We start from the raw sequence: 22,347 nt of genomic DNA on the forward strand, positions 1-22,347 counted from the left end.
GTAAAATGGTAGCATAACCGCTCAACATCATAATATCAAGGTTTTGAGGCCAGCTATGAACACACGAAAGTAGTAGGAGCTAAATTGAGACTTGAATCCATCATTCCTATAAGTCTACGGATTAGTAACACGTGATACTGATAGAAAGATGAGAAGCCTAGTTCTCAATCCCCGTAGAAGATAAGAGGATGACTCAGATCAGAAGGGCATAAGGTAAAGGAGTAAAAAGAGCCTTACGTTCCCATCCACAATCAATTCCCTTATATAACTAAAGCATTGCTAGACTCACCTTCGACCAGTTTGGCTTGGTAATCGTACTGGCAGTCAGGCTCTGATACCAAAGCTGTCAGGACCCCGATCCTAAGTCACACCGATCTAGCATGTAACACCTCATATCACTTTGCGGCCTCACGCACGGTATTCCCACGGGTGCCACCTTACCTGGCCCGGGACCATGTGCGCCTTTTGGCTCACGTATATGATAGTGTCGCTAGCATCCATATAACAAAGAACCTGGGCCGACATGACTAGTCGTGAACCCAAAGTGGCACTAACTTACGGGGACAGACATACATGAACTAGCATCGAATGTGTCGGTCATCAGCGTGTGAATCCGGGCTGTAGCGATTAGGCTAACAGGATTTCGAGAACCCGGGCTGTAGCAGGCTAGCAGGACTCTGGAAGTCACCGCGTGACATTTCCCCGAAGGGACAGACAAAGGATCAAAGTGAATCACATGCCGGCCAGCCTAAGTGTTCCGGAGCAGTAGTAACTGGGCTAGTAGGACTCTGGTAAACCGAGCTGTAGCAGACCATGGCTCAGTGGAAGCACTAGACTACATTTTCCCATAAGAGAGGCTACCAAGGATAAACAACTAGGTTGTCGGATCCCACACATACCAAGCATTTCAATCATACACATACTATGCCCGATATGTGTAAATACAACATGGCATCACAACAAAACTCTACAACTCAAAGTATTTATTCATTAGGCTCCGAGGAGCAAGATATTACAAACATGGGTCCCATGACCCAGCATTCAAGTCATACAAGCAATAGCACAAGCGAAAGCTTAACTTGTCTGAGTACAGACAACTACAAAAGAAAAGGCTGAGAAGCCTGACTATCTACAAGACCCTGCCGAGGGCACAAGATCGTAGCTGAGGTAACAAGCTAAACGTCGAAGTCCACGTGGAACTACTAGCGAGACTGAAGTCTCTCTGCAAAACATAAATTAAGCAAATGTGAGTACAAATGTACCCAGCAAGACTTACATCAGAACTATCTACATATGCAACATTATCAATAAAGGGATGGTGGGGTTTAACTGCAGCAAGCCAGCTTTGACTTAGTGGCTAACATGAACTACTACTGCAAGTAACTCTTTTGAGGTGGCACACACGAGTCCACATATTCACCAATCAATACACTACTATGGATCCGCTCCCGTCTCCCTACGAGAGCGCCATCCATAGAACTCACACTTATCTTGCGCATTTTAGAGTATCCACTTTCACTTGTCTATGAACTGTACAGGCAACCCAGAAGTCCTTTACCGCGGACACGGCTATTCGAATAGATCATTTCTAACCCTGTAAGGGTGTACTTCTTCACACACGCTTTCTCCACTTACCACCATGTACACGTCGTGTATCACGGCAACCTTCAAGCGGAAGCCTGGCGAGGGAGTCGGCCACGACCTGACTAACCACACAAGTCTCTAGTCCAGGTTTATCGCCTATTCGGGTTCCATCCGCAAGGAGATCCGGTCGGGGTTTCGCTCATGGCCCCAAACGATGAGAGCAGGGTTCCCGAGGCACCAAACGGGCGTCTCGGTACACCGTGCCTCGTGTCTCCACCGCATCATAGCCCACCCCTAGGGTCAGCGCTACGCATGGCCCCCAACACATATCCTACAAACACCAGAAACTAGTTGCAACTCCTAGACAGAGATCGGGGCGATTAATAAGCCGAGAGGGGCCGAGTTACCGGAACCCAACATGTGGTAGTAACTGTTCATGGATCACAAACACAGAACTCAGTTCCTGAGGACGATTTCAATGAGACAACCCACCATGTAGTCCTACATGGTGTGACGCCCCCGATTTGACTGTACACTAATCTTACACGCAAACGTGTACGATCAAGATCAGGGACTCACGGGAAGATATCACAACACAACTCTACAAATAAAATAAGTCATGCAAGCATCATATTACAAGCCAGGGGCCTCGAGGGCTCGAATACAAGAGCTCGATCATAGACGAGTCAGCAGAAGCAACAATATCTGAGTACGGACATAAGTTAAAAAAGTTTGCCTTAAGAAGGCTAGCACAAATTGGGATACAGATCGAAAGAGGCGCAGGCCTCCTGCCTGGGATCCTCCTAAACTACTCCTGGTCATCATCAGTGGGCTGCACGTAGTAGTAGGCACCTCCCGAGCAGTAGTAGTCGTCATCGACCATGGCGTCTAGCTCCTGGGATCCATCGTCTGGTCGCAGCAATCGGGTATAGAAAGGGGGAAACAGGGAGCAAAGCAACTATGAGTACTCATCCAAAGTACTCGCAAGCAAGGAGCTACACTACATATGTATGCATTGGCATCAAATGGAATGAGGGTATCATATGTGGACTGAACTGCAGAATGCCGGAATAAGAGGGGGATAGCTAGTCCTTATCGAAGACTACGCTTCTGGCCACCTCCATCTTGCAGCATGTAGAAGAGAGTAGATGGTAAGTTCACCAAGTAGCATCGCATAGCATAATCCTAACTGACGATCCTCCCCTCGTCGCCCTGTGAGAGAGCGATCACCGGTTGTATCTGGCCTTGGAAGGGTGTGTTTTATTAAGTATCCGGTTCTAGTTGTCATAAGGTCAAGGTACAACTCCGGGTCGTCCTTTTACCGAGGGACACGGCTATTCGAATAGATAAACTTCCCAGCAGGGGTGCACCACATTTCCCAACACGCTCGATCCCCTTTGTCCGGACACACTTTTCTGAGTCATGCCCGGCATCGGAAGATCAACACGTCGCTGCCCCACCTAGGAACAACAGAGAGGTCAGCACGCCAGTCTAAATCCTATGCGCGCAGGGGTCTGGGCCCATCGCCCATTACACACCTGCACGTTGCGTACGCAGCCGGTGAGCAGACCTAGCCTCCCTTATACAAGAGCAGGTGTTCCAGTCCAACCCGGCGCGCGCCGCTCAGTCGCCGACGTCACGAAGGCTTCGGCTGATACCACGACGGTGAGTGCCCATAACTGTTCCGCGTAGTTGGTTAGTGCGTATAGGCCAGTAGCCAGACTCAGATCAAACACCAAGATCTCATTAAGCATGTTAATTGATGTATCTGCGGACACCGACCAGGGCCAGGCGCACCTCTCTCCTAGGTGGTCTCAACCTGCCCTGTCGCTCCACCACAAAGTAACAGTCGGGGGCCGTCGGGAACCCAGGCCCACCACTACCTGGATGGAACCACCTGCCCCTTCAGCCCCCACATCAGAATCACTTGCGGGTACTCAACGAGCCGACCCGACTTTAGTCACCACCTGTATAGCATGTATATATAGTATATATTTACCCGTGATCAACACCCGACGTGATCACGGCCCGATAGTATAGCATGACAGACTGGCAAGAATGTAGGGCCACTGATGATAATCTAGCATCCTATACTAAGCATTTAGGATTGCAGGTAAGGTATCAACAGTTGTAGCAACAATGACAGGCTATGCATCAGAGTAGGATTAACGGAAAGCAGTAACATGCTACACTACTCTAATGCAAGCGGTAGAGAGAAGAGTAGGCGATATGTGGTGATCAACGGGGGGCTTGCCTGGTTGCTCTGGCAAGAAGGAGGGATCATTGTCGATGTAGTCGATCATGGGGGTAACAACGGCGGTCTCGAGGTCTACCGGAAAGAAGTAACGGAAGGGTAACACAAATAAATAATAAAGCCATCAAAGAAACACAAATAATAACATGGCAATATGTGCTGCTAGGGTGACCTAACGCAGTAGTAGGCGATACCGGCTAAGGGAGGAAACATCCGGGAAAGTATTCCCGGTGTTTCACGTTTTCGGACAGACGGATTGGAGGGGGAAAGTTGCGTGTTCGCTATGATAGGTATGTGTGATGGATGAATAGATCCCTAATTCGGATTCGTCTTGTCGTTCTGAGCAACTTTCATGTACAAAGTTTTTCGATCCGAGCTACGGTTTAATTTCTATGATTTTTTTAAAGATTTAATCCATCTTCCTAAATTATTTGTATTTCAAAAGTAATAGACAAAATGCTATGGGTACCCAGCCCTGTGTACACAGAATATACACAAAGGCTGACATGTGGGCCAATGGACCCAGTTGACCAGTCAAACTTTGACTGGTCAACAAGAGGGTGGGGCCTCCTTGTCATTGTCTGATTAAACTAGTGAGGTAGTTAATTAGTTAACTAAGCAATATTAATTAAGTTAATTAATTAATGTTTTAATTATTATTATTATTTTATTAATTCTAATTCTCTCTTTTTTAAAAGGGCAGGGCGCTGGGCCCCAGTAGTCAGTGGCCCAGAGGCCTTTTGGGTGCGTGGGTTACGGATGTGGGCGTTGGGAGCCCGTAGGGGCAAACCCGGGCGCGCGGACGAAGGCCGCCGGGCGGCCGGCGACGGCGGCGACAAGGGCATGCGAGGGGGCAGCGAAGGGGAGTTGGCCGGCGCGCGTGGGGCTGCGGTCGGAGCGGAACGGGGCGGTTCGGTGGCGCGGTCGCGTGCGGAGGCAGCAGCAGCCATCAACAGCGACAGCTAATGACGAGCGCGAGCCGGTGGCTGGGCGGAGAAGGCAAGGCGAGCGGGCAACGGCAGCGGCAAGCAGCAGCTAAGGCGAGCAGAGCGCAAGCGAAGCGCACGGGGGAGGTGGCAAGCGAGGCGACGGACAGGACATGGACGACGGGTCGTTGTGCAGCAACAGGCGAGCAGCAGGGACGTGCAGCTCGCGGGAACAAGCAGGGGGAAGTAGTAGGGCGCGGCGCGAGCGGGTTGTACGACGACGGAGCACGGGCGCGGCGCTGCAGGTTTGCAACTAGGCGAACGAAGAGCCCAGACGGCTGCTACGGTTAGCAGGAACGCAGTGGTGCGACGACCTTGGACAGAGGAGCTCAAGGACGCGGAGGTCATCGGCCATGGCGGTGGCCGGAGCTCGATTTCTTCGCGGCGGGCACTAGAGTACGTGCACAGTAGAGGAGAAGACGGGGGGAACGAAGGACGGGGCCTCACCGGCCCTGTAGGCGTGCAATAGTGTGCGCGAGGTGGAGTCAGGGAGGCGTCGGAGCTCGGGGTAGTCGATGACGACGGCCGGTGATGTACGCGGCGGAGATGAGAGGAGGAAGAAGAGGTCGACGGCTCCATCCACGCAGCTTCCCGCCTTGCTCCAATGCCCTGAACGGACGTGGACGAACACGACGAACCCCCAGGACGTGCTCCCGAGCGCCGGAGAGGCTGGTGGACACGTCAACGACGGCGGGGAAGCCTCGACCATGTGAGTTTGCGAGCTCAAAATTGAGCCAGACGAGAGGGGAGAGGTGGATCTGGATCTGGGGGGTAGTGGGTGGCTAGGGTTCCAGGGGACGGGAGAGAGCACGCGGGCGCGGCCTCTTATCCACTCGCCAACGCCGTCGAGCTGGTCCGGCGGGGCGCCCCCTGTAGCGACCCCAGTTGGGGGAACAGGAGGACGACCGAGGGAGGGGAAGTGGGTCGGGCTAGTTGGGTGGCTCTGGCCCAGGGGTTCTTTTTATTTGTTTTACATTTTCTTTTCTCTATAGTTTCAATTTACCTTTAACTTAAAAAAACAAAATAGCTCCTAGATCAGCATAGCTAAAAAAACTACTGCGTCGTTTAATTATGGCACCCAAATAAAATAGCCTAACATTTTTACTAATTATAAAAGGCAATAATTAATTGATTCACCCACTACTTTAATTATCTTAGTGCATTTAACTATTTTATAAAAACTTGGTTTCTTCATCAACATTGCTTGAATTATTTGACACCTCTAGAACATTTTAGTTTTAATATTTGAAAACTTTTATTGTTTGCTTGATTTTGAATTTGAATCTGAACCGGTTTCGAACTAATGCGAGATTAGCAACAATAATTGGGGTGACGTGGTATCATTAGCAGAGGTTACTGTAGCTTGATTATCCGGGCGTCACAATTCTCCTCCACTACAAGAAATCTCGTTGCGAGATTCAAGAGGTGCAATAAAGGGGAAAGGTCTGGTTACGAAATCCTAACGAATCTTCTCGGTCTTGGTTGCTCTTCTCGAAGAGGTAGATCCACTACGTTTGATGTTTTCATTTCTCTGTTTCAGGTCATGATGAACTCGGCATCCTTTCTTCGGGAACTCCATCGTACTTACGAAAGACGAAAGGGTGGTTATTCTAGGAAAATGTACCTCTGCAAGGTTGACCATCTGGTCGATAACATCGGGGAAGGTGGGGGAGAGTAACTCTCGAATTGAAACTTAAGAAAATATCGAGAGCAAAGTAAGGAGGTATCATGAGAATTTTCGAGCGGACAGGCAATCGTTCGATGCCTGAAATAGGGCGTGAAAAGGGTTTGGAGCAACGGGAATAAGCATTGTGTCTGATACTAGAATTGATGATCTCTCGGAAGGTGGCTCGTGAATAACATATGAGGCCACGCGCGAGGAATAACCTTGGAAACAGGTGGTGTACCGGAGAGTCAGGTTTCGATCCTGTGGAACTGTGGGTTATGGGCCCACCATGTGGGTTAAAAGTAGAAAGTGTGGTGATATATTGCATAGTCATGATAACAAGGCATGTCAGAGGATAACCTATCAATTATGTCAGCAACATCGGTACAAAGGGTGAGGGATGAAGAGAACCATCTTCCTACTCGTTGAACGAGGCGGACCAATAGGTAAAGTTCTCGTCCGTCGATGGTTACCGGAATGTTATCAACAATATTAACAGGGTCTTACTGACAAAGTGATACAACGATGTGTTTTACATAAGCAGGGAAATATTACTGCTTATATAATATGGATCGCAATAAGGTTTAAACAAACCAATGGAAATGAAAATGTATTAAAACACATATTTTAGGGGTATATCCTTCCCAAGGACAAGTAGAGCATGATATCCATGACAGGATAGAATTAGAAAATCATTTAGGTAAGGGGAAAGAAAATTCATGACATTACCCATACAACGGTGTTTGGATAATTCATAAAGAAAATTTAATATCGTGCTTCAAACGTTCCTATTGAAGATTGGATTACCACAGACATGCTTCGAGATAGCATTGACATGGTTTCAAGCAAAGGTCAAACTTTGGATACACCAAGGATCCATCGGAAACAACTTAGAAAATAAGTCATACAATTTTAGCAGGGAAAAGATGAGGGTGTGGCCGACGGGCTAAGTCACAATCCATCGACATGCCAAAAAGGATCTATTTCCCAAATTATATGAATAAGTTTGCGTTGGGGAAAGACAAGAATGTTGTTGGTGCTGACACAAACCATCGAGAGGCAAGGATGGTATTTTTCATCATGAATTCGATTGATATCCTGGAAAAGCTCAGAATGTTGATGATGATCACGACACATTTGTCGAGAGATTTCATGAAGATGTAATCGATCGGCGATGACATCAAGTCAAAGGAATGATGAAGCAAAAAGTAATTGGAACCAAGGGTACGATACAAACTCGAAATCAAGTTTGTTGTTCAAGGAGAAATGATAAGACGAGGAAGGTCGACGTAAGATTAGCTCACCGTCAAAATTTGTGCTCCGGGAAGAAGGGCGAGGTAGCACAGTTAAAACTTAGCATAATAATGATATAGCCAATTAGGCTAGGAATGACTTGAAGGATTATTAAACTCATAGGCAGTGAAAATTATTTAGGAGTTATTGAATCGAAATGCGGAATCGATTCACTTATCGGTGTTCTCGAGTGACTAATAGCTCAGAACCCGGGGGAAATCTGAAATCGATGAGAAGCAATACTAGATGAAGACTCATAGGAAGCAACACAGTTATTTGATATTCTCGAGATACTGGAGGGTATACTCGAAGGTAGAGCATAATAGTTGTTGGATAGATGTATTGAACTCCAGAAGACAAGTACTTCAACTTGTCCGGGAAATGGGATCAAGGAAGAATAATATGGTCAGAACCATAGCTGTAGGGGATCCAATTTAAGGACACCGAAAGAATTACCTAAATGATTAACTATTTTGCAAGAAGCTCCCATGATAAGTTTCACATCGGGTCCATGGGCATGAACACAAAGTTCAAGGTCGACTCCCACTTCTCCAATGTATAAACTTTCATTCACAGCTCTAATAAAAATGATTTCAGTGTGAAAACCTACCTCATGAATTACCAGAGGAGTATGACCCGTGAAAACTTTCGGGTTCACATAGATTAAGGAAGGCATAGGTTCAACCCATCGGGGCATCGTAGAAACATATACCACAAACTTCAGGAGTAAATAATACAAGCACAGGAGCAGAGCATGGTTAACAAAAGCAGGGGATACAATTTACCAAAGGTATTATGTATCCAAAGAAAAGCTCACAATGTTTAATGAATATGAAGGACGGTGTCGAACAAAATCCAACAAAGGATTTGGTGGTCCTCAAGGGATCTGATGTGAGCATCGGTACTCAACCAGAGGAAGAAGGAATGCACGGGGATAAGTTTATAGAAACAACTGACTAACTCAAAACTCAAATGCAAAGGAATTATGAATCCCAAGACAAGGGATCAGAAGCAATGCTCTGATTAGGGATGGATAAGTTGAATAGCCTTAGAGGTACAATCGATGGCAATTTGATTGGTCGAGATCCAGCTCATGTCCGGAATGACGTCTGAATCGGAAAGATAACTTCCAATGAACAACTGATGATTGTGTGCATTCACACACATGTTGAATCAAAAGGATCAGAATGACAATCACAAAGGTTTTTAAAGTAAATTGCTAGACCAATGGAATTAACCGGAATGCAAGTATGCAAGAATTTCAAGAACAATAGGTTGTTGAGGATTTTCAGAAGAACGAATGGTATTCCGAAGACTTTTGTGAAATACATAAATCAACTGAGGATGAGCGGATACTCGATAGGTGCACAAAGTTATCCGTAGGGGTATTCAGGTGACAAGGAACTGCAAGGCAGTAAGCTCAAAGGATTCTCGGAACAACGACGAGTATTTCGGGGTATCTTGTAATAACAAGAGCAACTGGGGACTAGTGTAAGAATGGCAAGTGCATGTAGTTATCTATAGGGGGTGACGGTGGAAGGGAATTGCAAATGCAATGAGAAAAAGTTCTCGGGATAACATCGGAGAGTATCTTCGGAATCCTTCGGCGCACCAAGCAATCATCTGGAGTGAGGGACTCTCCGGGTGGAAGTAATTACGAGAACCTAGAGTCAAAGTTGGTAAAATCATTTAACCGAACTAGAAGAGAGTTCAGAGTCCTAGAGTAAAGATCGAGGAGTAAAAGATCCTAATACCACCCAAATGGCGACGTGGGCCCGTAAGACACACATCCATGTTAGTAAAAAGTTTTGTAATGTCTAGACTCGACTTCGGCCAAGGAGTGTGGAAGGGGGATTCCTACAGGCAATCGGCTCTGATACCAACTTGTGACGCCCCTGATTTGACCGTACACTAATCATACACGCAAATGTGTATGATCAAGATCAGGGACTCACGGGAAGATATCACAACACAACTCTACAAATAAAATAAGTCATACAAGCATCATATTACAACCCAGGGGCCTCGAGGGCTCGAATACAAGAGCTCAATCATAGACGAGTCAGCGGAAGCAACAATATCTGAGTACAGACATAAGTTAAACAAGTTTGCCTTAAGAAGGCTAGCACAAACTGGGATACAAATCGAAAGAGGCGCAGGCCTCCTGCCTGGGATCCTCCTAAACTACTCATGGTCGTTGTCAGTGGGCTGCACGTAGTAGTAGGCACCTCCCGAGTAGTAGTAGTCGTCATCGACAGTGGCGTCTGGCTCCTAGGCTCCATCGTTTGGTCGCAGCAATCGGGTATAGAAAGGGGGAAAAGAGGGAGCAAAGCAACCGTGAGTACTCATCCAAAGTACTCGCAAGCAAGGAGCTACACTACATATGTATGCATTGGCATCAAATGGAATGAGGGTATCATATGTGGACTGAACTGCAGAATGCCGGAATAAGAGGGGGATAGCTAGTCCTTATCGAAGACTACACTTCTGGCCACCTCCATCTTGCAGCATGTAGAAGAGAGTAGATGGTAAGTTCACCAAGTAGCATCGCATAGCATAATCCTAATCGATGATCCTCCCCTCGTCGCCCTGTGAGAGAGCGATCACTAGTTGTATCTGGCCTTGGAAGGGTGTGTTTTATTAAGTATCCGGTTCTAGTTGTCATAAGGTCAAGGTACAACTCTGGGTCGTCCTTTTACCGAGGGACACGACTATTCGAATAGATAAACTTCCCTGCAGGGGTGCACCACATTACCCAACACGCTTGATCCCCTTTGTCCGGACACACTTTTCTAAGTCATGCCCGGCCTCGGAAGATCAACACGTCGCTGCCCCACCTAGGCACAACAGAGAGGTCAGCACGCCGGTCTAAATCCTATGCGCGCAGGGGTCTGGGCCCATCGCACATTGCACACCTACACGTTGTGTACATGGCCGGTGAGCAGACCTAGCCTCCCTTATACAAGAGCAGGTGTTCCAGTCCAACCTGGCGCGCGCCGCTTAGTCGCTGACGTCACGAAGGCTTCGGCTGATACCACGACGTCGAGTGCCCATAACTGTTCCCGCATAGTTGGTTAGTGCGTATAGGCCAGTAGCCAGACTCGGATCAAATACCAAGATCTCATTAAGCGTGTTAATTGATGTATCCGCGGACGCCGGCCAGGGCCAGGCCCACCTCTCTCCTAGGTGGTCTCAACCTGCCCTGTCGCTCCACCATAAAGTAACAGTCGGGGGCCGTCGGGAACCCAGGCCCACCACTACCTGGATGGAACCACCTGCCCCTTCAGCCCCCACATCAGAATCACTTGCGGGTACTCAACGAGCCGACCCGACTTTAGTCACCACCTGTATAGCATGTATATATAGTATATATTTACCCATGATCAACACCCGACATGATCACGGCCCGATAGTATAGCATGACAGACTGACAAGAATGTAGGGCTACTGATGATAATCTAGCATCCTATACTAAGCATTTAGGATTGCAGGTAAGGTATCAATAGTTGTAGCAACAATGACAGGCTATGCATCAGAGTAGGATTAACGGAAAGCAGTAACATGCTACACTACTCTAATGCAAGCAGTAGAGAGAAGAGTAGGCGATATCTGGTGATCAACGGGGGGGCTTGCCTGGTTGCTCTGGTAAGAAGGAGGGGTCGATGTAGTCGATCACGGGGGTAACAACGGCGGTCTCGAGGTCTACCAGAAAGAAGTAACGGAAGGGGAACACAAATAAATAATAAAGCAATCAAAGCAACACAAAGTATAACATGGCAATATGTGATGCTAGGGTGACTGAGGGAGTTCGAGATTAGGGGGTCTCCGGACAGCCAGACTCTATCCTTCGGCCGGACTATTGGACTATGAAGATACTAAATTGAAGACTTCGTCTCGTGTCCAGATGGGACTCTACTTGGCGTGGAAGGCAAGCTAGGCAATACGGATATGGATATTTCCTCCTTTGTAACCGACCTTGTGTAACCCTAACCCTCTCCGTTGTCTATATAAACTGGAGGGTTTAGTCCGTAGCACAATAACATACAATCATACCATAGGCTAGCTTCTAGGGTTTAGCCTCTCCGATCTCGTGGTAGATCAACTCTTGTAATACTCATATCATCAAGAATAAATCAAGCAGGACGTAGGGTTTTACCTCCATCAAGAGGGCCCGAACCTGGGTAAAACATCGTGTCCCCTGCCTCCTGTTACCATCCGCCTTAGACGCACAATTTGGGACCCCCTACCCGAGATCTGCCGGTTTTGACACCGACATTGGTGCTTTCATTGAGAGTTCCTCTGTGTCATCGCCGTTAGGCTTGATGGCTCCTTCTATCATCGATAGCGATGCAGTCCAGGGTGAGACTTTTCTCCCCGGACAGATCTTTGTGTTCGGCGGCTTCGCACTGCGGGCCAACTCGCTTGGCCATCTGGAGCAGATTGAAAGTTACGCCCCTGGCCACCAGGTCAGGTTTGGAAGCTTAAACTATACGGCCGATATCCGCAGAGACTTGATATTCGGGGGATTCGAGCCTCTGCCTTGTGCGTCACGCGGTCACGATGAGTACGATTTAGCTCTACCATCAGACAGTGTTCAGGAGATCGCACCGGCAGCCGCTCCGACCCTCAATTCGGAGCCAGTTGCGCCGTCCATGGACGGGTGGATGGACCCCGCCACGGAGGCCTTACCCTCAGCGGCGATCGAGCCGAACATCGACCTTACCCTGCACGAGAGCCGTGTTGTCAGACTGCCGGATCCTTCTCTGGCCATGGACTCCGAACCGCCTGCGCCCGTTCCTAACGAATCCGATTGGGCGCCGATCATGGAGTTTACCTCCGCGGATATTTTTCAGCACTCGCCCTTTGGCGACATAGTGAACTCATTAAGGTCTCTCTCCTTGTCAGGAGGATCCTGGCCGAACTATGTCCGGCAGGATTGGGATGCGGATGACGAAGAAATTCGCGGCCCACCCACCACCCACTTAGTAGCCACTGTCGACGACTTAACCGACATCCACGAGGAGTCGGGGAGGCGCCGGAGCTCGGGGTAGTCGATGACGACGGCCGGTGATGTACACGACGGAGATGAGAGGAGGAAGAAGAGGTCGACGGCTCCATCCACGCAGCTTCCCGCCTTGCTCCAATGCCCTGAACGGACGTGGACGAACACGACGAACCCCCGGGATGTGCTCCCGAGCGCCGGAGAGGGTGGTGGACGCATCAACGACGGCGGGGAAGCCTTGACCATGTGAGTTTGCGAGCTAAAAATTGAGCCAGAGGAGAGGGGAGAGGTGGATCCGGATCTCGGGGGTAGTCGGTGGCTAGGGTTCCAGGGGAAGGGAGAGAGCACGCGGGCACGGCCTCTTATCCACTCGCCAACGCCGTCGAGCTGGTCCGACGGGGCGCCCCCTGTAGCGACCCTAGTCAGGGGAATAGGAGGACGACCGAGGGAGGGGAAGTGGGTCGGGCTAGTTGGCTGGCTCTGGCCCAGGGGTTCTTTTTATTTCTTTTACATTTTCTTTTCTCTATAGTTTCAATTTACCTTTAACTTAAAAAAAGAAAGTAGCTCCTAGATCAGCATAGCTAAAAATATGACTGCCTCATTTAATTATCGCACCCAAATAAAATAGCCTAACATTTTTACTAATTATAAAAGGCAATAATTAATTGATTAACCCACTACTTTAATTATCTTAGTGCATTTAACTATTTTATAAAAACTTGGTTTCTTCATCGATATTACTTATGAATTATTTGACACCTCCAGAACATTTTAGTTTTAATATTTGAAAACTTTTATTGTTTGCTTGATTTTGAATTTGAATCTAAACTGGTTTTGAACTAACACGAGATTAGCAACAGTAATTGGGGTGACGTGGTATCATTAGTAGAGGTTACTGTAGCTTGATTATCCGGGTGTCGCACATGGCCTCTCACCACTACCTTTACCAAATCATGTTCACACACTTAGCTCTCGACAGTAGGACATGTTCACCACATTCCAATTCATCCCCGATGAATCAGACCTGACTCAACTCTAAGCAGTAGCAGGCATGACAACAAGCATGAATGAGTAGGCACATCCGGGCTCAAACAACTCCTATTCATGCTAGTGGGTTTCATCTATTTATTGTGGCAATGACAGGTCATGCAGAGGAAAGGGGTTCAACTACCGCAACATGTAACAGTTTACTCGTTGTTGTCCTAATGCAGTAAAAGAGAGTATAAGCGAGAGAGTGGGATTGTATCGGAATGAACAGGGGGGTTTGCTTGCCTGGCACTTCTGAAGATAATATAGCTCTTCATCGGTGTCATCGATCTCATCGTCGGAACCACGTCTACTTAGGGGGAACAATTACCGACCACAGAGAGGAAACACAATCAATGCAATGCAACAATATGATGCATGATCATGACATGGCAACATGTTGGTGTTTTGAGCAAATGCAACTAGCAGCAAGTTAAATGAAGTTGGTTTGAACCAAAGGTTCAAATTCAAACTCCATATGTGATTCTTTAAATGCCAAACATATGGTTTGCCCTGTTTAGAAACTATAAGTTGTTCCAACTTGCATGAAAATGGTACATATGGATAGATTGGATTTTTCTGATAATTTTTCATATATAACTTATTTCATTTGGAGTTACCGTTGAATTTCTATGATTTTTAGAAGTTAAAAGCATTTTCTCGAATTTGCTGAATTATTTTAAACCCACAAAATTATTAACTGCGTCAGCATTGTGTCACTGTGACGTCAGCAAGTCAACTATGGCTGACCAGGTCAAACCTGACCAGTGGGGTCCACTGGTCAGTCACAAAGTGTTGTCTAGGTCACCGACAGGTGAGGTCAGGTCAACAGCCACGTGAGCAAGTCAACGCTGATGTGTGGGGTCGGTCAACAGGTGACGTGGCCAGATCAAACTGACCTGTGGGCCCTACGGGGTTAGTTTAATCTAAACAAAACTAAACCAGGGTTAACTAGGCAGTGGGGCCGGCTGTAAATGGCTCTAGTGATACAGGCGAAGGTGTCCTGATGTTTCAATGAGATGGTGGCTATCGTTTTCTGTGGGAGTCGACCTTGACGATCCGACTACGAACGTGTGAGACGCCGCGCCTTAGCAATCGCTAAACCAACTTCCGAGGGGTTATTGACCACACCGGAGCACGATCATCCTGACCACGAGGGTCTGTTTCCTGCGAGCAAACGAAGAACAAGCAAGAAACTGAGATTACAATCTGGATATTGCGAATATAAGATGAAAGCTTTATTGATCAAGGTGGGGTTGTGTGACGCCTTGGTCTGGTCGTTGAACACAAACGAAGTACGCGAAGTTGCAGCTATGCCGAACTTTTAATCTAAACAAAACCCAAAGTCTAAACGATGCCCTAAGGGCTGTATATATGGAGGAGAGAGGGAGGAATTTCGTGGCCCTTGGAGGAGGGGTCCGAAACCAACCCTAACTCTTGTTTCCCCACACATACGGACTCTAAAAACAGCCTATAATCAAGTATTTCAAAATTACATGGGCCTGGCCCAAAAATAAGGTGACACAACACCTAGAACAGCCTCTGGACGAAATTTATGAAGTGGCATCTTGTATATTTCATCCAAGGCTTCATGCACTCCTTATGGTGGCTTCAAAGTCCTGGAATCATCACTTGCAACTCCGTTCTTGTTCCCCTTGTGCATGCCATCATCTCCATGCTTGAACTTGCTCCAAGGTTCATCTTTCTTGTCCAAGCTAGGCCCTTCATTTGTAAGCAAAACAAATGTATCCAATTTAGACAGCATCATATTCTCATGAACATTAGAATCATTACCAAGAAACGAAAGTACCTCATAATTCAATTGGCGTGCGCGAGCTCTACTAATTGGTCCAGTGTGTATAGCAGCAGGGGCTGTGGGTGTAACAATGGTATTGATGTCCTCATCATCCTCCCCTTCTTGCAATGAAGTCGTCCTCGACGAAAGCTCATCTTCCTCACCCAAATAAGGCTTCAAATCTGCAATGTTAAAAGTGGGACTAACCCCAAAATCTGCAGGTAGCTCAAGTTTATATGCATTATCATTTATTTTCTCTAACACCTTAAAAGGACCATCAACACGTGGCATTACCTTTGATTTGCACAAATTAGGAAATCTATCCTTACGCAAATGTAACCAAACAAGATCTCCAGGTGCAAACACAACATGTTTTCTACCCTTATCTCCAGCAAGTTTATATATAGCATTCATATGCTCAATGTTTTCCTTAGTTAACTCATGGATTTTTAAAATCAACTCAGCATGTTCTTTAGCATCAAAATTAACCTTCTCCGAAGATGGAAGAGGCAACAAATCAATAGGTGCACGAGGTTGGAAACCATACACAATTTCAAAAGGGCACATCTTAGTAGTAGAATGCATTGAACGATTATAAGCAAATTCAATATGAGGCAAGGATTCTTCCCACATTTTCTTATTATTCTTCAAATCAGCCCTAAGCATAGTAGACAATGTCTCTTGACTACTTTAGTTTGTCCATCAGTTTGGGGGTGACAAGTAGTACTAAAAAGCAGTTTAGTCCCCAACTTAGCCCATAAACATCTCCAAAAGTGGCTAAGAAATTTAGTATCACGATCTGAAACAATAGTATTTGGCACACCATGCAAGCGAATAATTTCACGAAAGAACAAATCAGCAACATTAACAACATCATCGCTTTTATGACATGGTATAAAGTGTGCCATTTTCGAGAACCTATCCACGACAACAAATATGATATCCCTCCCCTTCTTTGTTCGAGGTAAACCTAAAACGAAGTCCATAGATATATCCTGCCAAGGAACACTAGGTACAGGCAAAGGCATATATAAACCATAAGGATTGAGTCGTGACTTAGCTTTTTGACATGTAGTGCAGCGAGCAAAAAAACACTCATCATCCCGTCTCATCTTTGGCCAAAAGAAATGTGTAGCAAGTATGTCCTCCGTCTTCTTCACGCCAAAGTGTCCCATTAATCCTCCTCCATGCACCTCCTGCAACAACAAAAGACGAACGGAGCTAGCTGGAATGCATAGCTTGTTAGCACGAAACACAAATCCATCGTTAAGAACAAACTTGTTCCAAGTTCTCCCTTCCTTACAATTCTGCAATATATCTTCAAATTCAGAATCATGCACATATTGATCTTTGATGGTCTCAAAACCAAATATTTTAAAGATAAGTTGTGAAAGCATAGTATAACGACGAGACAATGCATCAGCAATAACATTTTCTTTACCCTTCTTGTGTTTAATGACATAAGGGAAAGTCTCAATGAATTCAACCCATTTAGCATGTCTACGGTTCAGTTTTGCTTGACTTTTAATGTGTTTCAAAGATTCATTATCAGAATGTATAACAAATTCCTTGGGCCATAAATAATGTTGCCATGTTTCTAAGGTCCGAACAAGAGCATATAATTCTTTATCATAGGTAGAATAGTTCAGACTAGGCCCACTCAATTTTTCAGAAAAGTATGCGACAAGTTTGCCATCTTGTAATAACACACCTCCTAATCCAATTCCACTAGCATCACATTCAAGCTCAAAAGTCTTATTAAAATCAGGAAGGTGGAGTAAAGGAGCATGTGTCAACTTATCTTTCAATACCGTGAAGGCTTCTTCCTATGCGGTACCCCAAACAAAAGAACATCCTTCTTTGTAAGCTCGTTGAGAGGTGCAGCAATGGTGCTAAAATCTCTCACAGAACGCCTATAGAAACCAGCGAGGCCAAGGAAAATCCTCACTTGTGTGACCGTTTTGGGCTGCGGCCAACTCTCGATAGCTTCAACCTTGGCTTTATCAACTTCAATTCCCTGTGGAGTAACAACATAGCCAAGAAAAGATACTCGGTGGGTGCAAAAGTCGCACTTCCCAAGGTTACCAAACAAACGTGCATCACGTAGAGCAATAAAAATAGCACGTAAATGTTCCAAATGTTCCTCCAAAGATTTGCTATAAATCAATATCTCATCGAAGTAAACTACCACAAATCGTCCAATGAAAGCACGTAAAACTTCGCTCATTAATCTCATGAAAGTACTAGGTGCATTAGTTAACCCAAAAGGCATGACTAACCACGACCACTCTATATCCCCACCTTAGTTTTATGTTGGTTTCCAGTATCTCCCAATTTCGACTACGACTTTGATGGATTCATACGCACTCAACTTTGGAGATCTTGTTGCGCCACCCCCCCTCGAATTCTCAAGCATGTCGTTAGCCTAGGAATAGATGACGTACGATCGTATATGATTATGCCTCTTCCTCAACACGACTTACGGCCGGTACCATCTGTTCTGGGCCACTCGATATTTAGGAACAACATAAGGACTAAGAGTTCGCATATATAACTTTGTTTCCTCTAGACTTGCTTACAGTACTCTGCGCCGGTTAACGGCCGAGCACCTGGAATTAGTCATCTTGTGTCAAGTCCTCGACTGGGTAATCCCGGTGGCACGTCTTGTGGAAAGAACGTCAGCGAACCCTGCAAAATGTTAGTGACAACAGGAGGTAAAGAGGAAGGCACGTCCTCGAATGAAAATAATGCCTCTTTGCACACAAAAGCATAGCAAACATATTTGCTAAAATCTAGCTCATAAATATCAGATTTGGTGGCAAGTAAACATGCACTTTTCAATTTAATTTCAGAAGCAACACTAGATGGTTTATTAGTAGGCTTCATTTGTTGCTCAAATTCTTTTGCCACAATCTGATTTTCACTCTTATTTTTCTCTGTTTTGCTTTATTAGCTCTATTAATATCATCTTTCAAAATGGAATCAGGAGTCATAGGAAGCAAAGTAATATTTTTTCCTTATGAACAAGAGTATACTGATTGTTTCTACCATGGTGTACAGAATTTTTTATCAAATTGCCATGGTCTACCAAGTAATAAGGAACATGCTTGCATAGGTACCACATCACAATCAACATAATCAGCATATGTAGAGATACTAAAATGCACACGAACAGTACGTGTTACCTTAACCTTGCCGCTGTTGTTGAACCATTGGATGTAAGGATGTGGATGTGGTCTTGTGGTGAGAGATAGCTTCTCCACCATCTCCATGCTAGCCAAGTTATTGCAGCTCCCTCCATCTATGATGACGCGAACAGAACGTTCCTTCACAACTCCCTTTGTATGGAACAAATTATGCCTCTGATTTTGCTCAGCTTGTGTAACCTACACACTCAAAACACGTTGAGCAACTAAACATTCATACCTGTCAGCATCTTCAGCAGCCATGTATTGCGTCTCATGATCAGAATCATCTCCATCGTGTTCTTCACGTGTAATAAGAGCCAAAGTCTCCTCATCATAGTCACTAGCGGACTCATACCCACCATCCTCAGTAGCAATCATCACACGCTGAGATTGGCATTCTCTCGCAAAATGTCCTCTTCCCTTACAACGACGACAAATAATATCACTTGTGTGCCCTGTTGATGCCATGGAAGAAGAAGAGCTCTGCGCAGGCCCGGCAGGTGTGCTCTTGGAATAGTGGTGGTTGTGCCTGCTTTCTTGTATCACGGCTGGAGGTGGCACCTGATGGAGGTGCTAGTGTAGTGAGTAGAGGATGCACGTGGTGTCCATGATGAAGGTCGACCTGCAAAAAAGTTAGTTCGCGCCAATGCCTGTCGATCCTGCACTTCACAGCTTTACAAGCAAGATGGAATAAACGAGTGATATTAGTATACTCCTTATACTCTAGAATGGTCTGAATCTCTCTATTTAATCCACCCATAAAACGTGCAAGCATAGCTTCATTCTCCTCAACAATACCACATCTAATCATGCCAGTTTGTAATTCCTGATAATATTCTTCTACATTTTCCTTGTCTTAAACGCTGCAATTTTTGAATTAATTCACGTTGATAATATGGTGGAACCCAACGAGTACGCATAGCAGTTTTCAAAGCAGCCCAAGTAGCTGGAATAGGATATAATCTACAATGTTCAGACCACCAAACACATGCAAAGCTAGTGAAAGCACAAACAGCAGCAGGAACACGTCTCTCCTCAGGATATTGTAAACATGTAAATCGTTGTTCAGTTTCTAACTCCCAAGTAAGATATATATCAGGAACATATCTACCCTCAAATGGTGGAATATTCAATTTCAGTTTAGGGAGATGGTCATGATCTCGTACCTGAGGGGGAGCCCTAACATTGCCATTATTTGCATGTGGACGACCTGGTGGTTGTGGTGCTGGTGGTTGCACGTAGTTCTGATTTTGATCAACCTCATCCTCGTAATCTACATAATCATCCTCCTCCGCATCAGCAGCAGGAGCCACAGAAGTATCAACAGCAGCACCAACAGTTTGGCCAGGCGCAAGAGGGACACGGCTCGCTCGGCGGAGGGCTGTTTCGCGATGTGGAGGTAGGTCCGTTGTTGTTGTTGTAGAGGTGCGTTAGGTGCAGCCGGTGGTGGTGGTGGAAGACGCGCGAGCAATTCATTAAACTTGTTATCGAGCTTTGTTTCGAACGTCTTCTCCATGCCATCTATCTTCTCCATGGCCTCTTCAAATCTGTTTAGCACATCTTGCACCTGTCCACTCATCATTTGCTGAAATTTATCATGCAACTCCTTATTCGTCATGTTCTCCCAGTCAGTCTCGTCGGCTTGTGATCCTGCCATGGTTAGCAGCAATAGAAACACACAAGAATATGATCCTACAGACTACTAACAAGAGGTGGTGGTGGATGTCACAAATCCGTCAAGCAAATCTCAAATTCTTACCAGTTCTTACCCAGCAGCAGGCGGTGATCGGCAACCGTCGTAGTCAAAACTCTCAAAGCTTGGATAGAGCGATTACCAGGGAGAGTCAAACGCACGACGTAGATGTATGTGGAGCTGGGAAGGCTTATAATATGGTAGCAAAAAGGGTCAGCAATAATCAATTCAGAGATGCAAAGTTGAATAAACGCTCAACGAGGTACTGTGCTGGTCCTAGGCTAGACCGTGCTAGAGACGCGAGCCTAGAACACTAACAAAATCACGACGCTGCACGTAAACAAGGGAGGAGCACACTCTGATTTTTTCCTTTTTCTTTTTTCACTTTTTCCTCTTTTTTTGCTCCGCAACAAATTTTTTTTCGAAAAAGTCTACAAATGGTTCTAAAAACTGCCTAGCCAGAATTTTCCAGACTTAGTTTTTTTTAACTAGAACTATTTTTCTTCTGCGGGTAGCACGGTCTCGGGAGTCCTACTCTGTCATGACTCGGAGATGCGTGATCTGGAACTCGAAAGCAACAATACTGGACTCGGACTAGGACTGGTGGCGGAGATGAATCTGGTGGAACTCGGACTGGTGGCGGCGATGAATCTGGTGGAACTCGGACTGTGGCGGATATATGTTGCAGGTGAAAAAATTTGCCCGTGAAAATTTTGGCCTAAAAACTGCCCAGGGGTCTCCAGACTCTTTTTTTTCGAGACCTACGCAGGCAAGGAAACACGAAACGGAATTTAGATTGATCTCAAGAACAAACCTAATATGAGAAGAACTCGGATTGGTGGTGGATATATGGTTGTGGTATATGGCAGCGGTGGTGGTATATGGTAGCGGTGGTGGTATATGGATACAGATTGGTGGTGGTATATGGATACGGATTGGTGGTGGTATATGGATATGGATTCAGAGCGGTGGCGGATAAGCAAAAGTGGTACATGGGCGATGATGATGGTGCGGCGGCGGCGTGACAACTTATGACCAGAACTCGAAACTCTAAAAGACTAGACTCTAAGACCAGCAACTTGACACGACGATGCAACCGCAAATTCAACAAAGCAAAAACCCTAAAAAGATTATGCAAAGGCTCAGATTGGTTCGGATATGATGAACTAACCCTAAATTTTTTTCTGGCTTTTTCATGAACTGTAGGTATGAAGAACAGACTCGATCTAATCTATGAAAAACTGTAAAATCTCACCGAGCAACCTGGAAATCTGATACCACTTGATAGAGGCTAAGGTGTCCCGATGTTTCGATGAGATGGTGGCTATCGTTTTTTGTGGGAGTCGACCTTGATGATCCGACTACGAACGTGCGAGACGTCGCGCCTTAGCAATCGCTAAACCAACTTCCGAGGGTTATTGACCACGCCGAAGCACGAGCAACCTGACCACGAGGGTCTGTTTCCTGCGAGCAAACGAAGAACAAGCAAGAAACTGAGATTGCAATTGGGATATTGCGAATATAAGATGAAAGCTTTATTGATCAAGGTGGGGTTCTGTGACGTCTTGGTCTGGTCATTGGACACAAACGAAGTACGCGAAGTTGCAGCTATGCGAACTTTTAATCTAAACAAAACCCGAAGTCTAAACAACGCCCTAAGGGCTGTATATATGGAGGAAGAGGGGGGAATTTCGTGGCCCTTGAGGGTGGGGTCCGAAACCAACCCTAACTCTTGTTTCCCCACACATACGGACTCTAAAAATAGCCTATACTTAAGTATTTCGAAATTACATGGGCCTGGCCCATTAATAAGGTGACGCAGCACCTAGAATAGCCTATGGACGAATATTATGAAGTGGC

The 22,347-nt window shown here is 46.0% G+C and overlaps 1 protein-coding gene across 1 annotated transcript; it reads right to left on the reverse strand.

The window, feature by feature from the left end:
* Positions 1–3,540: 3,540 nt before the first annotated feature.
* On the reverse strand, positions 3,541–5,742 carry LOC125518817. Its single transcript, XM_048683686.1, has 3 exons — positions 5,272–5,742; positions 3,839–3,913; positions 3,541–3,551 (listed from the first exon to the last, which is right to left on the reverse strand). The coding sequence occupies exons 1-3, from the start codon at positions 5,531–5,533 to the stop codon at positions 3,541–3,543; spliced, it is 348 nt and encodes a 115-aa protein (XP_048539643.1). The 5' UTR covers positions 5,534–5,742.
* Between the last annotated feature and the right edge of the window lie 16,605 nt (positions 5,743–22,347).

The sequence above is a fragment of the Triticum urartu genome, chromosome 7, assembly GCF_003073215.2.
Source record: "Triticum urartu cultivar G1812 chromosome 7, Tu2.1, whole genome shotgun sequence".
NCBI lineage: Eukaryota > Viridiplantae > Streptophyta > Magnoliopsida > Poales > Poaceae > Triticum > Triticum urartu.

Excerpts from the sequence above, each read along its gene's own strand:
- LOC125518817 (XM_048683686.1), bottom strand. The coding sequence starts at position 5,533 with ATGGTCGAGGCTTCCCCGCCGTCGTTGACGTGTCCACCAGCCTCTCCG. Across the intron at positions 3,914-5,271 it reads ATTGCACGCCTACAGGGCCG|ACCTCGAGACCGCCGTTGTT; the intron begins GTGAGGCCCCGT and ends TCTTTCCGGTAG.